We start from the raw sequence: 13,215 nt of genomic DNA, 5'->3' as shown, positions 1-13,215 counted from the left end.
GGTAAACGGTTAACTGCATCCAAGCTGACAATGCAAGTAAAAAGAGTTGGAAATTCCCCAAAGCAGGCGACTCGTATAAGAATAGCACCATAAAACTGCCCAAGTAACCACTCTATGGAGTAATTAACGAACATTTGCATGGAGAACAAGTTCTTACAGCCATTGCTAACAAGACTGAAAGTCTGTGTCTCAAGATGACATAGCAGAGGCTTAGGCTTGAAAGTGTCAGCAACGTTCAGTTGAAGCCAACAATAATCAACAAAAGTCTTTCCACTCATTCCGACAGGCTCTGGCTAAGGTCCCTCACACACACATGCATGCACGCACACACACAAATCTTTCAAAAGAGCCAGAAACAGTATCCTGAATACCCAGCTCCTGCCACAGTCCAGCCTTCATCTTCAAAATAAATATACACGGGTTTAACAGGGAAGAATATTTACTTTCCTTCATTTGATACATTCTGTAAAGTGCTATGTTTCTAAATTATACTGAGTTAAAATTATATATTGCTCTAGTATTTTAAATACAATAAATATAGAATGAGCTGTGTGCAACTTCACTTGCAAGTTTTATTCTTTTTTTAGTAGATATACTAAATTTAGTAATCAAAATAAGCTCCAATAGTACTCCATGAAAAACTAGTACGAAGTTATAAATAAAATCACATCCTTCAAAGATATCCTACACGCTTCTTCTGTCCACATTGCATGGATAAACGTAGTGTTCCTGCGAGCATACGGAGCAAAGACAAGTAAGGAAGTTGAAAATTACCTAACAATAAAAAGCAAAACCGTACTAGTTAATGCTACATATCCTCCCATGAACAGTCTGTTTTCTACATTTAATCTTGGTGCATACAACCCACTTCTATTTTCCCCCCCCCCATTAAAAAACTCTTCCAGGAAGAACATCTTGCAAGATACGGGTTGATTCATCTTCATCTTGCTCCTTTTTACTGGAAAGCGGAAAAGATTCTTGAACAAACTGCCTACACATTGGACACTGCTGAAAATACTTAATGCAGCCATCACACAAGCACGCGTGCCTGCAGGGTAGGAGTACCCAGTTCACTGTGCCATTCTGGCAAACAACACAGTCTTTACTGTTCTCTTCATGCAATTCTGGTTCATCTTCAGCCAGTCCGGCCTTTTCTAGCAAGCTTCTGTCAGTGCTTCTCTCACCAGGGGACGTATCGCTTGAAGACAGTGCAGTACTATTTGCAGACATGAAAAGCTGCTAAAATACACATATACACAAACATTTAGAAGTCAACAAACTCTCCCCAGATACCTGAACACTCGCATGCAATTCAAGTTCTGCTGGGTCAGATTCACTGGTTTCCACTGGGTCAAACAGTGCCAGAGTCACTCTGTGCACGAGTCCTGACAGTTGCCTGGCCTTCAGTTAAATGTATTTCAGAAGCATAAAATTACATAGAACTCTGGGAAAATATTATGGATAAGTCATCAAATCTTAGCTGAATCAAATCAATGTACATGCATGAACTTTAACAGAACTGCCCAGGTTTTGAGCAGCTCAAATTTCTGTTTCTGGTTTATCATTCTCTATGCTTAGAGGGATGCTTCTATCCCTTCCTACCAAAATATATATCCGCCAAGCTGTCAAATCTACTTCACTCAAGCCATTCCGCTCTTGGTCATACTATAATCCCCTACTCCTTTTTGTCTTATTTTACATGACGTGCAAATTCTTCTGGGCACGATCTCTTAATAAAGCCAGTAAACTACCATGCAGCCAAAGGTGTCCACAGAGAACACTCTATACAACTACACAAAATGCAGCTGCACAGTTATTTCTGTTCAGTTTCAGCAGTGTTTTTACAATGGCAATCATATGTGAAAAGAAAGCTTAAGGGGATCAACAGGGAAGTTTACCTGGATCAGCTATGTCAGGACAAACATCTCTTTGGACAAATCTACTTCTAAATCAATGCTAATTGAGTCAACAGAATTAATTTGCCCCAATTTCTAACTTATCAATATCATATGTTAGTTTTATTATCACAATAATATAAAAGCGAATAGGATAGAATCACATCATCAACTGCCTGGCAGACACAGGACAAAGATGGTCCCACAACATGCATAGATAAGGGAAACTGGAATGGAACAATGAGAACGTTGGTTTCACTTATCATGGTATGTGCTAGGCAGATTCCTAACCTTTGTGCATGTACTGCGGTAAAAAGAAATTTAAAAAAAAAATTTCTTCTTAGGCTTTCCCAACTGAAGGGCAGTACAGGAGAGAGTGCTGGTTTGAGAGACTAGCAAGGAGGTGACAAATGTTCTGTAAAGAGGAAGCACTCAACAACTAGTTAATTTTTTACTACTGCTTTAATAAGTGGACACGACCTAGGCCTCCTAGACTAGAATCAAGTAATTTCTCCATGAAATCTTGAATATTTTAATATAAAATATTTCTGTACTACTTAATTTTAGCTATTATCTAGTTCTTTGCATGACAATAAAAATCTTACACTAATTTAGGCTCCTGAAAGCCTACACAAACTAAAGTTAACACTGTCGCCCAAATGAAATAAGACTCAGTAGGTGGCTTACCTTCAGATCATGGTATTGACCTTGAGCTAGAAGTAGATACTGATACAATATTCTGCAGGAAAGTCTGTAGCTCTCATCAGGAATGTGAATTACAGCCACCATTGAAATCTACCAAAAAAAAGCTAGGTTTAATAACTTTCCTTTTCATTATATGATTCATATAGAGCAGTTTGCTTGAAAGATTGCATACTTTGTTACAACCTCTGACTTGCTTAATCAGGACTTCAACAATGTTGACTGCAAGCACGGATCAAAAAAAATATGCTGGGCAAGGTAAAAACAGGACGTGGCACAACACTGCGCTTTGTGGCACTTCAGCTTTCTGCCCTGGTTCTCCGTGGAGTTTTTAGACTTCAAAAAGCATTTAGAAGTATCACCGACTGGCTTGTAAACCAAGTACGCAAAAGACAAATTTCACTGGAAAGTACTATGAAAGGACCCCAAGGGCTGACTTTAGAGTCACTTTTCTGAAAATAAAAGCACTCTAAGCTTGCATGCTGTGCCTAATACCCCTCACCCTGCCCAAATTATGTAATAGCCTCTAAAAAGCAGGGGAAAAAAGAAAGTGAAATTCAGTACTAATGTAGTTTCCAGAAGCTGTCAAAAGAGAAATGAAATATAGAAGAAAGCTGTTTTGTTTAAAAAAAAAAAATTTAAAGGCAAATTGGACTTGCACTTCAAAATCCACACATGGCTAATGACATGCAGAGTTTAAATATATACGTACCTATACATAAGTATTTATACTAACTGAATTTACTATTCTTTGGCAATAAGGTCTTTTTTTCTAAATCACAATGCCTCAAAAAAATAAAATCCTCTACACCACTATTAGCTTTGTTTTGGAACCTGAAAGCCATTAAATCTCCATTAAAATGACTGATTTTGTGTTTTGATAGTAAGAGTTTAAAAGCTAACAGTTCTCAGTGTATTCGTGTTATGTCATCCCACCAGAACATAAGTGCTTTCTTAATGATGACACACATCCTCAATTCATAGTTTGTTCAGACACCTAGGCAACTTTTTAACTGTGAGTGGGACCAGTTACTAATGCTAGCATCTCGATCTTCAAGCTATTGTCTCCTCTGTTGTGCTCTCCCGTAGTATAGAAACATATACAGTGATACTATGATCTAGTAGAAATGCTATGCTGTTTGATTATAGGACCCCCTCCCCTCGAGCACCAGGTATTTTCTCTCTTTGTAAATGCTTGTACGCCATAACCAAGTTACTTCTCAATCTTCTGTTTTATACACAGGCCTAAGATCTAAGTCTTCTTCTATCTTAGCCCTGCCAGGCTTCAAATAATTTCTGTAACTCTTACATATGGTCCTGCTAATTTTCTGGAGCTAGAGGAAAATTATGGCACAAAACCAAATAGGTATGATCTGGCCATAAGACAGTTAGGATGGAAATCAGACCCCCAAAAAAAGAGATACTGGAACACCATGTGATGGTGTGATGGACACACACACGCACAAATAATTCAAGATGGAGCTTGATGCACTGATGTGAGAGTAATGCGCTAATACCATACTGGCCACAGTGGCAAAGATCCCCTTCCACACTGCATTTATATTTTACAAGTTTGTTTCAACAGCAACAGATGCAATTCTGACATTTGCCTAGCAAGGAGTTGAGGTGGAGTTACTCATTTGACCATTTTAACACATCCGAGTTGTGTTCCTTTTCTCCAAAACCAGGGGAAAAATACTTCCCCCGCTCTCCTCCCATCCCTTTCTTTCATGAGAAGGAACAAAAGAGAGGTGTTACTAATTCATGTCCATGCTAATGTCAAACACATTCAAATATGAAATTTACAGTCTCTTTATATTAAACTAATCTGAGCTCTAAACAGATATAGATGTACTAATCTGGGAAACAGCTGGGGGCAAGGGGTGAAATCTCAAGTGGAGATGGCAGGGAGGAAGACAGTCCTAAGGTCAAGTGACAAGAAGCCAAGGACAGGCATCACTTGGAAAGGGAACAGATTTCTTAGGCACTGGTGTGATCACAAACAATTTCCAAATGAACATATGGAAAAATGTTCAGTGGATTTAGGCAATTTTCTTCCGAGCTCATTTGTATTATTGTTCAAGCAGTTAGTGCTATCAGATTATCAACCAAATGAAAAAATGGGAGAGAAAAGGGTGTCCCAAATCGTTCCAAAAAGAATCAGCCCATTTCGAGTATGAGTTAGAGTCTAGAAGGGATATTGAACTGCATGTGACAAGGCTGAAGCTGCTTTAACTGTAAGAGCTTAGGAGGAAACCTTTTTGGGGAGCTGAGTATCTCTTATCAGTCTACTGCAAGACCTTCAACACCTTCCTGTAAATGACCTGGAGGTGGCTACTGGGAGACGTAATGTACTGCATTACATAGACTTGGGCCTGTCGCAGAAAGGTAATTTCTATGTTCCTAACAGCCAAGTCAGCAATCAGCTCAAGCATCTGTGCCAGACACTAAAAAAAAAAATATCCTCCTACCTTGCCAACAGCAATCCAAATGACCGTATCAGTGCAAGAGCTCCACCACAGGATTATGTGATCAGAAAAATCAGAGTAATAGCTTACTAACCTACCACAACCCTAGTTTGTCTGACCACAGAGCTTACCATAAAGACCTTTGCAGATATGAGCTTTGTGAAAATCATAAGCGTCTTTTGAATGGCATACATAGTTTTTATATAACAATGATCCTTGCGCTCTTGCCATGCTCCCCTGGACTCATCAGTGATAAAATTAGGGACCAAATTATGGGGGACAGGGAAAGGAAGCTGTTTTATTCAAGCCTGTCTCCTGAAACATTCGGACCTTAAATATAGCGACCCTAAAATATAGTCTTGTCTTACTTACAATATCATATATTTCTCTGTCATCTTCATCAGCTAACGTCAACAATGCTATCAACGGATAGCGAGATCTAGGCACTGGGCCAAAATCGACAACTTGAGCATCTTCTGGTAACTGACAATATTTTTCCTCCTTGTCATTTTTTTTAATGCTTTATATGTGTCAAGGAAAACAACCAGTGTCGGTGCAATTGTAGACAAATGTGACGTTTGCATAAAGAATATTTTTCATCATATTTGTTCATAAATATATTGTGCCAAGAACTGCCGAGTGTTCACAAGTCTCAACACCCCCTCTGCCAAGAAATTAGCATATTTTGTCAAAACAATTTAAAAAAGGATACAAGTACTGTTGTCGATAGAGGTATTCACTGTACAGAGCATCCTCTAATGCCTGAGGAGTCTTTATTCTGAAGCAGTAGACATGTTTCTGCAACGCTTCGTGGAGTTTTTGAACACTGCAGCCCCAGTAGCATGTAAGAATACAGTCTTCCAGACAATCAGGTGTCAGTGTTATACCCTCTTGTAGAAAGAAGATAAGGATTTAATTAACTCACCAAAGTGCAGGAATTCTGGAACTGCTAAGTGTAGGTTCTTAAAGGGCAACAGGCAGAAAACAATTTCAGTGTCCCAGATTTTTATCATTATAATCTAATCTTCTAAGCATTTAGACTAGGTTTAGTGCTTATGAAAGTCCGTGGACATGAGGAAGTGGGTGCGAGGAGATAAAATGGCTGATTAAGCTAACAAAAGTAATGTGCATTTTATGAAGGGTAAATTTTAACTTCTGGTAACATTTTACACACTCGCTGGCAGACCCAAGAGCACAACCCCTAGCCCAAAGTCCGTTCCCTTCTTAGATAATGGTATTAATTGGATCACTGGCCTACAACACCCTCTCTGGTCTCAAAGAATAGGCCCTCTTGATCATGCAGAGGGAGGACAACAAGAGGATCTTTGCACTCCATTTCTTTTCTAAAAATCAAGCACCCAACTCATTAACTTCTGAACACTTACTGCACAAACAGGAGCAGAACTCTTGAAAAGTCCCACCAAATTCAAGTGCTCAAACCTCCTGAAAAATCCAAGTTACCCGAAGACTAAACTGTTGGGTTTGTTGGTTTTGGGGTTGGTTTTTTTTTATGTTGAGGAAGGGGTAAAACTGCTGCAGCCCTTTTCTCATTCATAGGAAGGCAGCCCTTATCTCATTCATAGGAAGGCTCCACATGTGTGTTGGTGGAAGATGCTCAGCCTTGCTTACTACTTTCCAGTGATGCAGAAAGGCATGAATTTCACTTCCTACATGGGTGATTTCAAGGATGTTAGGAACCACTTGAACTCTGACCCAAAGAGACATTTAAATTCAGTTTCCACTGAAGCACAGATAGAGAGAGAGGGAGATTTTTTAAATTTTTTTTTTAAACATAGTGCACTTCCAAACACTGCTGGAGGTCTGGACTTAGATTTAAGTGGGCAGCATATATTCTATAATGAATTCTATAGAATTCTACAATTCTGTAAAGTTTACAAAAACACCCACAGCAGCTGGTAATCTGCAAATGTTTTTGTTACTTAAAAATCTGTTACAGCAGGAAATGTTTCATTAATAAGAATCAAACTGCACTTAAATATCCAAACATTTAACTTTTAAAAGCACCACATTTATAAGCTGTGTAAAAATTATTTCTGTTGTAAAGATGGGAGGAAGCATGTTCTGGAGGAATTCTGATAAAGGAAAAAGGTGAGAGCAAGAAAACATAGTACTAAGCTCAGGAACCCAAACTGACAAAAATCAAGCACATCAGAAATCCACTGACTTGTTACTGAAGCTGTAGCAGGATGAGGGATTTCTAACCCAAAAGGATTCTTCACTTGTCTCATCTGCTTTTTCAAAACTCTTGTGCTGGATTCTGTTTCTTCTGAGTTTCTCAGAATAACAGGAACACCCAACCCAAACCTATGAGACATGAAACAAGAAGAACAAGTGGGTTAAGTGCTAGCATTGACACATTTGAGTTTTTCTTCAGCTCTAAATAGCAAGCAGCACAACAAATAGCGCTAGCTTGGCTTTGCAGAATATCTGCTAGGATGCATGCATAATACAGCCTGCCAATCTGACTCCAGCTTTTTGTGGCAGAAGGTAGGAGTCTGCACAGTGATACAGAAAATCTGTAAGGGGAGAATACTTCACTCCTGTGTTTCCAGAAAGAGAATAAAATTAACAAGAATGGTCAATGCCCTCTAGTGGTAAACACTTCGCTGGAGCCTTCTCCCAATTGACATTCTGCACATCCCGACACAGGACCCAAAAAAAAAATCGCTGCTTGCAAAGATGGAACAGCCTTAATGGATTGAGTGCTCAAAAGGAAGACCTCAGAGTAAATCATTCAGCCCTAAGATATTTCTAGCTGTAACTACAGCCAGCAAGATATTTTTATGGGAGAATAAGATCCCAATTTCCCATGTAAGCCTCAATTACAGTAATATGCTGATATTAAATCAGGCTGTAAAGCCTCTGCTTCAAGCCAGAAACCAAGTGCTAAATAGTCAAGACTGAGTCAAAGCTCAGACTCTAAGACCCCTTCAAAGCCAAAACTAGCACACTAGCCCAAGTGATATTCTGACCCTAAAAGGATAACGAAGCAATGGTTTAAAAGTTTAAACACCCTATGAATCAAAATAAAAATCAAAGAAAGTGAGGAAGAATATTTTGGGATGATTTCTGACATCAATTAAAAACCCCAAGATTTTCATATTGCCTGGAGCTTTTAAAAGAACCACTACAGAAGGTCAGGATCTACAAAACAAGCTCCACAACAGACTTCCTTTTACACTAGGCTAAAAATAATTCACTTTTTAAGGCGACAGCAATAACTTTCAATAACCAAAAGCTGATTAGAGAAACGGTCCCAGATATGCAATCAAAAGACTAGTTCGAAGACTGAAGAGATTTTCTTAACTGCATTAATCCACTCCTGCCTCATTAGTAAGGCAACAGGGAGAGACTGAGGGAGTCTTTTGCTAATGCATTTTAGAAAACAGTTATTAATTAGCTCAGGCTGCACTTTCCTGAATTTGTGCTTTTGTCGCTGCCACCTGTACTGTTGGCGTGATGGCCTGTTTAATGGCTTCGAATTTTGGTTTATGCAGTCATGAGCATATTGGGTGCTGGAAAACTCTGAATGGCACGAAGCATCGGCTCTTCCCTGCATCAATTGTTTCCATTTAGTATACTGAAATAGCTGCTGTTACAGTAAGGTGGGTCTCATGTCAATAACTCAAGCTGAAAAGGGCACTACCAACTGCAATGTAATCAGTTTGAAAATTGCAAAAGTAATTTCACGTACAACACAGCTCTGAGCCAAACAGACAATTTTGTGGCTTAACTGCTACTTTCTCCTGGGTTTAAAATCTTTTCCAACTCCTGCGAAAAAGAAAAGCAGAGCTTTTACTGACATTGGGCTCCTTTCTATTGATTCATGTTGGAGGGGCACCCTTTGTAAGACTAACAGGGAAAAACGTCAGTCAAAAGTGATTTTCAAATTGAGGAAACTACTTCAGAAAAAAATTCTCAAATCCATTCTCAATAGCAACAACCTGTTCCTGGCAGTCTAACAAATATTTGCCTTTACCACTTAATGTCTTGCGTGCCCAAGTGTCACAGATACCCCAAAGAGGAAAGAGATTGAGCTGGCGGAAAATACTCTATACTCATTACTCCATCTTTGATAAATTCCTTTGGTTTGCTAGACTTTGATGGAAACATTCGCATTTCTTCGATGATATAATATAGGGCGCTCAGCCACACTTAAGTTTGTGCACATGGAGGGTCAAATCTCTCTCTGATGCAAGTAAAAACAGCCACACTGACTTCACTGGGGCTGTAATGAAGTACACCAGTTAAAACATCTTACTCACAAAGAAACCAGGTGCAGCAGCTGTTTCACTTATTCAATATCCAAAACTCAATGGAGCTAATCTCTCCAGCCGCACATAAAGATGCCTCCCGTTTTATACCATCTGGCTGATTCCGAAGTAAAAACCCTGTTCTTTGGAAACTTTCTTCGCTGGTCAAAAGCAACAGGATAATCACCATGGAAAGCAGCCATAGAAAAAACCCTCTAGTACAGTTTTAGCAGCAGCTGAAGGCAAAAAGGCCTTTCTGTTCAGCAATAAGGTACAGTGCTTCTGTAAATTTTAAGGTAGAATTCAGCGTATGAAGGATGAATAAAGATGTAGTTTTTATTTTGTGATCTAATATTCTATCAGCCTAGATCATTAGCTGATATAGGGGAAAATTAATTTCTTCAGAACAATGCTAGTTTAGAAAAGGCAGGAGTTTCCAATGGTTTTGTTCATGAGGTAATTTCTCCAAAGAGCAGTCTGGACCTCAAACAGGTGCTGAGCCTACAGCATGTCCTAATATGAGCATTCATCTCCAGCTATAAAGACGACACACAGGACCATATTCAGCTAATCTAAATTCCACTTCATTCCTACGCCCAGAGCATCTAATGGGCTGGCTCTAGAAAGCTACCTGTGCAGTAACCTACTTAGACTCTCTGATCAGAGCCACAGGTATCCAGGGTTGGCCATAAAAACAGACGCTCATCAAATCAGTACATGGTTTTGCAAATGAAAACATTAACATTCCTAACCAGTTGGTGTTTTTCAGGCTGACTGACACTATCATGAACACATCCATAAAACAAGATTATGATTGATGCTGAAAATGATGGGGGAAACAAAACGTCGTTACAGCAATATATGAAATATTATGTACTCATACGACACCATATGCATTTATAGTACTCTGTGTAGCAAATAAAGGATCAAGTTGTTTTCATGAGTAAGTTCACGAGCCCTTAAACTGTAACTGCAACTGCAGACACACTGAAGTTGCTTGGAGGCTCTTGATCGTACGGCCACGGTACGGCAGAGTTCAAAGGTAGCAGCAAATATCTCTGAGCAGCTGGCCACATACTCACATATCTGTATGTGCTGAGCTCCTGGCTACTGCTTCTACTTGCCTAACAGTTCCTTAACAAACTAGTTTGAAGACAGTTTGTATATATTTACATAAACTGCTATAATATCTAGTGCAGATGCACCTAGAATCTCTGATTCTGAAATAAAAATGCATCTGAACGGTCCTCTGCACAGCCTGTAGCCCAAAAAGCATCAGCGGACACGTGTGCAGATGTAAGGATCTTCTGGCACACTTATTTCAGACATTTTACAGCAGGGGATTGCAAAGCATCTATTATAAGCAGATAAACAATGATTAAACTGATAAAGGATCACTGGTTTGAGATATACATGCAGGAAATTTATTTGAGTCGTGACTCAGTATCTTTTTTTTTTTTTAAGATGATAATTTTAAGAACAGATAAAGCAAAAAAGGGAAAGTGGAGAGAAGTGGATGGCAATATAATACCGTCAGTGTGCAGTGGGACAAAGAGAATTATGAAAAGGATTTCTAGCACCTCTCTCTCCAAGTAAATAATGAGGTGGAGCTTCATCCAGCAGAAAGATAACAAAAACCCCAGTCTTGCCTTCACTACCACCTACCCAGCACTAGGGGAGGCAATGCAAAACAAGAACAAAAACTTTCCACAAAGCATATCTGAAAGATGAAAAGATATGCTTCATTCACATTGAAAGTAATAGATGGCATATGTTTGAGCCAATGGCAGCTAACAAAGTGATGTAAAAAGGGGAAGACCTTGCACTAAAGGAAAAGTCAGGCAGAGTATTTATAAGCTGCCAAGAGAACAAACAGCTACAGCTAAAACGTCTGTAATTCAAAGAGAGTCAAAGGAAGGAAAAAACTGAAGCACAGTGCTACAGATACTAATGTGAAGCCAATGGCAGAAATGCAGTAACTCGATTTTATTCTCTCCAGAAGTGTGGTGTATCCACAATTCCTACATAAATTATTTTGATTGCTAATCAATGCTCTCCACTTGGCAAGTATCCATGTTTACATTTATGGACACTCCTGAGTTGGCAGGAAAACAAACAGAACGGTGCTACAGACAGACATTCAGGGACCTATTTCTGAAAAAGGCAACAGTGACATCTTCGCTGAACCCTCTCAAAAGAGAGTAGGGGAGGGTCTGCAGTCATCACCCCTCTAGACTCTTTAGCAGGTCAGCTATTTAAGGCTTGTCCCCATCCCAGTCCCAGCACCCTGTTCGGTTCACCTGAAACACTCCCTTCTCCTCTGAGCTTCAGCAGTGGAACAGACTGGTGCCCCATCAGCAGTCCTGGGTAGTCTCACACCTCAGTAACAACTCTGCTTTAAAGCCTGGCAGATTTAGCTGCTACCCAGCCTAATGCCAGGCACCTTACTCAGTATCTGCTCATTTTATCTACCACCAAGATTGGAGATGTCCATCTCCAAAGGTACCAAACTTTCCCCTTGGAGCAGCCCTCCCTGACACCCACCCCCCCACTTGGGTCAAGTCCTCTCCCAGCCACCCTGTTTTCTCCACAGCTTTCATCCTCAGCTTCTCCTGCTAGAGCAGCCCCTCTTCCCCTATGGTCAGTGCTAGCCCCCCTCACCCCACTTCCCCGACCACTGCCAGGCCCCACACACCCATCCCCACCGCCAGCCCCGGCGCTGTCCCACCCCAGGGCCACCCCACACCCCCGGAGCTCATTCCCCAAGGGGTTCCAGCTCCCATTACCCCCCTCCCAAGCCACGCCACCTCATTATACCGCCAGCCCTCCGCAGCTAAGGCCCATCGCCCCAGACCGGCCTCCACAGGCAGGGCCAGCCCCACAGGGTCGGTGTCGGCCCCACACGCTGCCCCCACAGCCGGCGCCGGCCGCCCCGCCGCACTCACCAGCCCAGCACCAGGCCGCTGGTGACGAGGAAGCAGACGAACACCACGGTGATGTAGAAGAGCGGCGAGTACTCGTAGAGCGTGACGAGGAACACGGCTGCCATAGGGCCGAGCCGCCCCACGGCGGGGCAGAGCCAGGCCGCGCCGCCCGCCTCGCCACAGACCCCACCGGCTCCCACGGCCGGGCGCATGCGCGGTAGCTGTGTGAAGCCATTGCCCTCAGCTTGCCCGGAGGTGGGCGGGTCCGGAGGGCGGGGCTGCGTTGCCTAGTGACGGCCCGAGGGTTCCCCGGCTGCCGGGATTAGCACAAAGCATTGAAGTAATAAAAATCGGGTATGTGCGCAACCGGCACAACCCGCCTTCAAACACCTCCCCGCCTCAGCTGGGGCAAGCCTGGCCCTTAGAAAACTGACCTCGAGTAAAGATGGGACGCTGCCAAATTCCTCCCGTGACCTTTAATTCTAAATAGAGCACTACTCGAGTATTTTTTGTATACTGAAATGAATAAGCAACTTACCCACACAATACCGCACGAGGAAACAGCTGTATTTAAGAGCGTACAGAGATCAAGCGATGCTTCAACAGCTGCTCAGCAATCCTGCACTTCCATGGTGTTTACTGAAGCTCGCGCTGAAAATCTGCCGTTTTATCTTACAGATCCCACATTTAAGTCATCAATATAATTCGCAAGAGGTCGTATCTGAGATGTGAAGTCTTCGTCTATACTTCCATTCTCTTTGAGCAAGCAAAGCGATGATATTCTTAATTCTCCCTGTTACGGGATCACCGAGAAAGCATTTTCTTTTCTGTTAGGGCAGCTTAAATTCCCAGCAGCACAAAAAAGGCCAGATATTTCCTCCAGCACCAAGGCAGCCCTCCACCAACAGCCTATTATGGAAGAGAAGCGTCCGCCTCGCACTCGCTGCTCGTG

The 13,215-nt window shown here is 41.5% G+C and overlaps 1 protein-coding gene across 1 annotated transcript; it reads right to left on the bottom strand.

Annotated features, from left to right (window-relative positions):
* On the bottom strand, positions 1-12,417 carry CGRRF1 (cell growth regulator with ring finger domain 1). The gene is made up of 6 exons (XM_059819772.1): positions 12,285-12,417; positions 7,251-7,390; positions 5,778-5,955; positions 5,438-5,585; positions 2,583-2,690; positions 1-1,239 (listed from the first exon to the last, which is right to left on the bottom strand). The coding sequence occupies exons 1-6, from the start codon at positions 12,386-12,388 to the stop codon at positions 889-891; spliced, it is 1,029 nt and encodes a 342-aa protein (XP_059675755.1). The 5' UTR covers positions 12,389-12,417; the 3' UTR covers positions 1-888.
* Between the last annotated feature and the right edge of the window lie 798 nt (positions 12,418-13,215).

Source organism: Gavia stellata, chromosome 7, assembly GCF_030936135.1.
Source record: "Gavia stellata isolate bGavSte3 chromosome 7, bGavSte3.hap2, whole genome shotgun sequence".
Taxonomy (NCBI): domain Eukaryota; kingdom Metazoa; phylum Chordata; class Aves; order Gaviiformes; family Gaviidae; genus Gavia; species Gavia stellata.
The sequence above is the reverse complement of the archived record's forward strand: the minus strand, read 5'-3'. Positions and strand labels throughout refer to the sequence as shown.

Excerpts from the sequence above, each read along its gene's own strand:
- CGRRF1 (XM_059819772.1), bottom strand. The coding sequence starts at position 12,388 with ATGGCAGCCGTGTTCCTCGTCACGCTCTACGAGTACTCGCCGCTCTTC. Across the intron at positions 5,956-7,250 it reads TGCTACAGCTTCAGTAACAA|AGGGTATAACACTGACACCT; the intron begins GTCAGTGGATTT and ends TCTTTCTACAAG. Across the intron at positions 5,586-5,777 it reads CTCTATCGACAACAGTACTT|CATTAAAAAAAATGACAAGG; the intron begins GTATCCTTTTTT and ends ACACATATAAAG.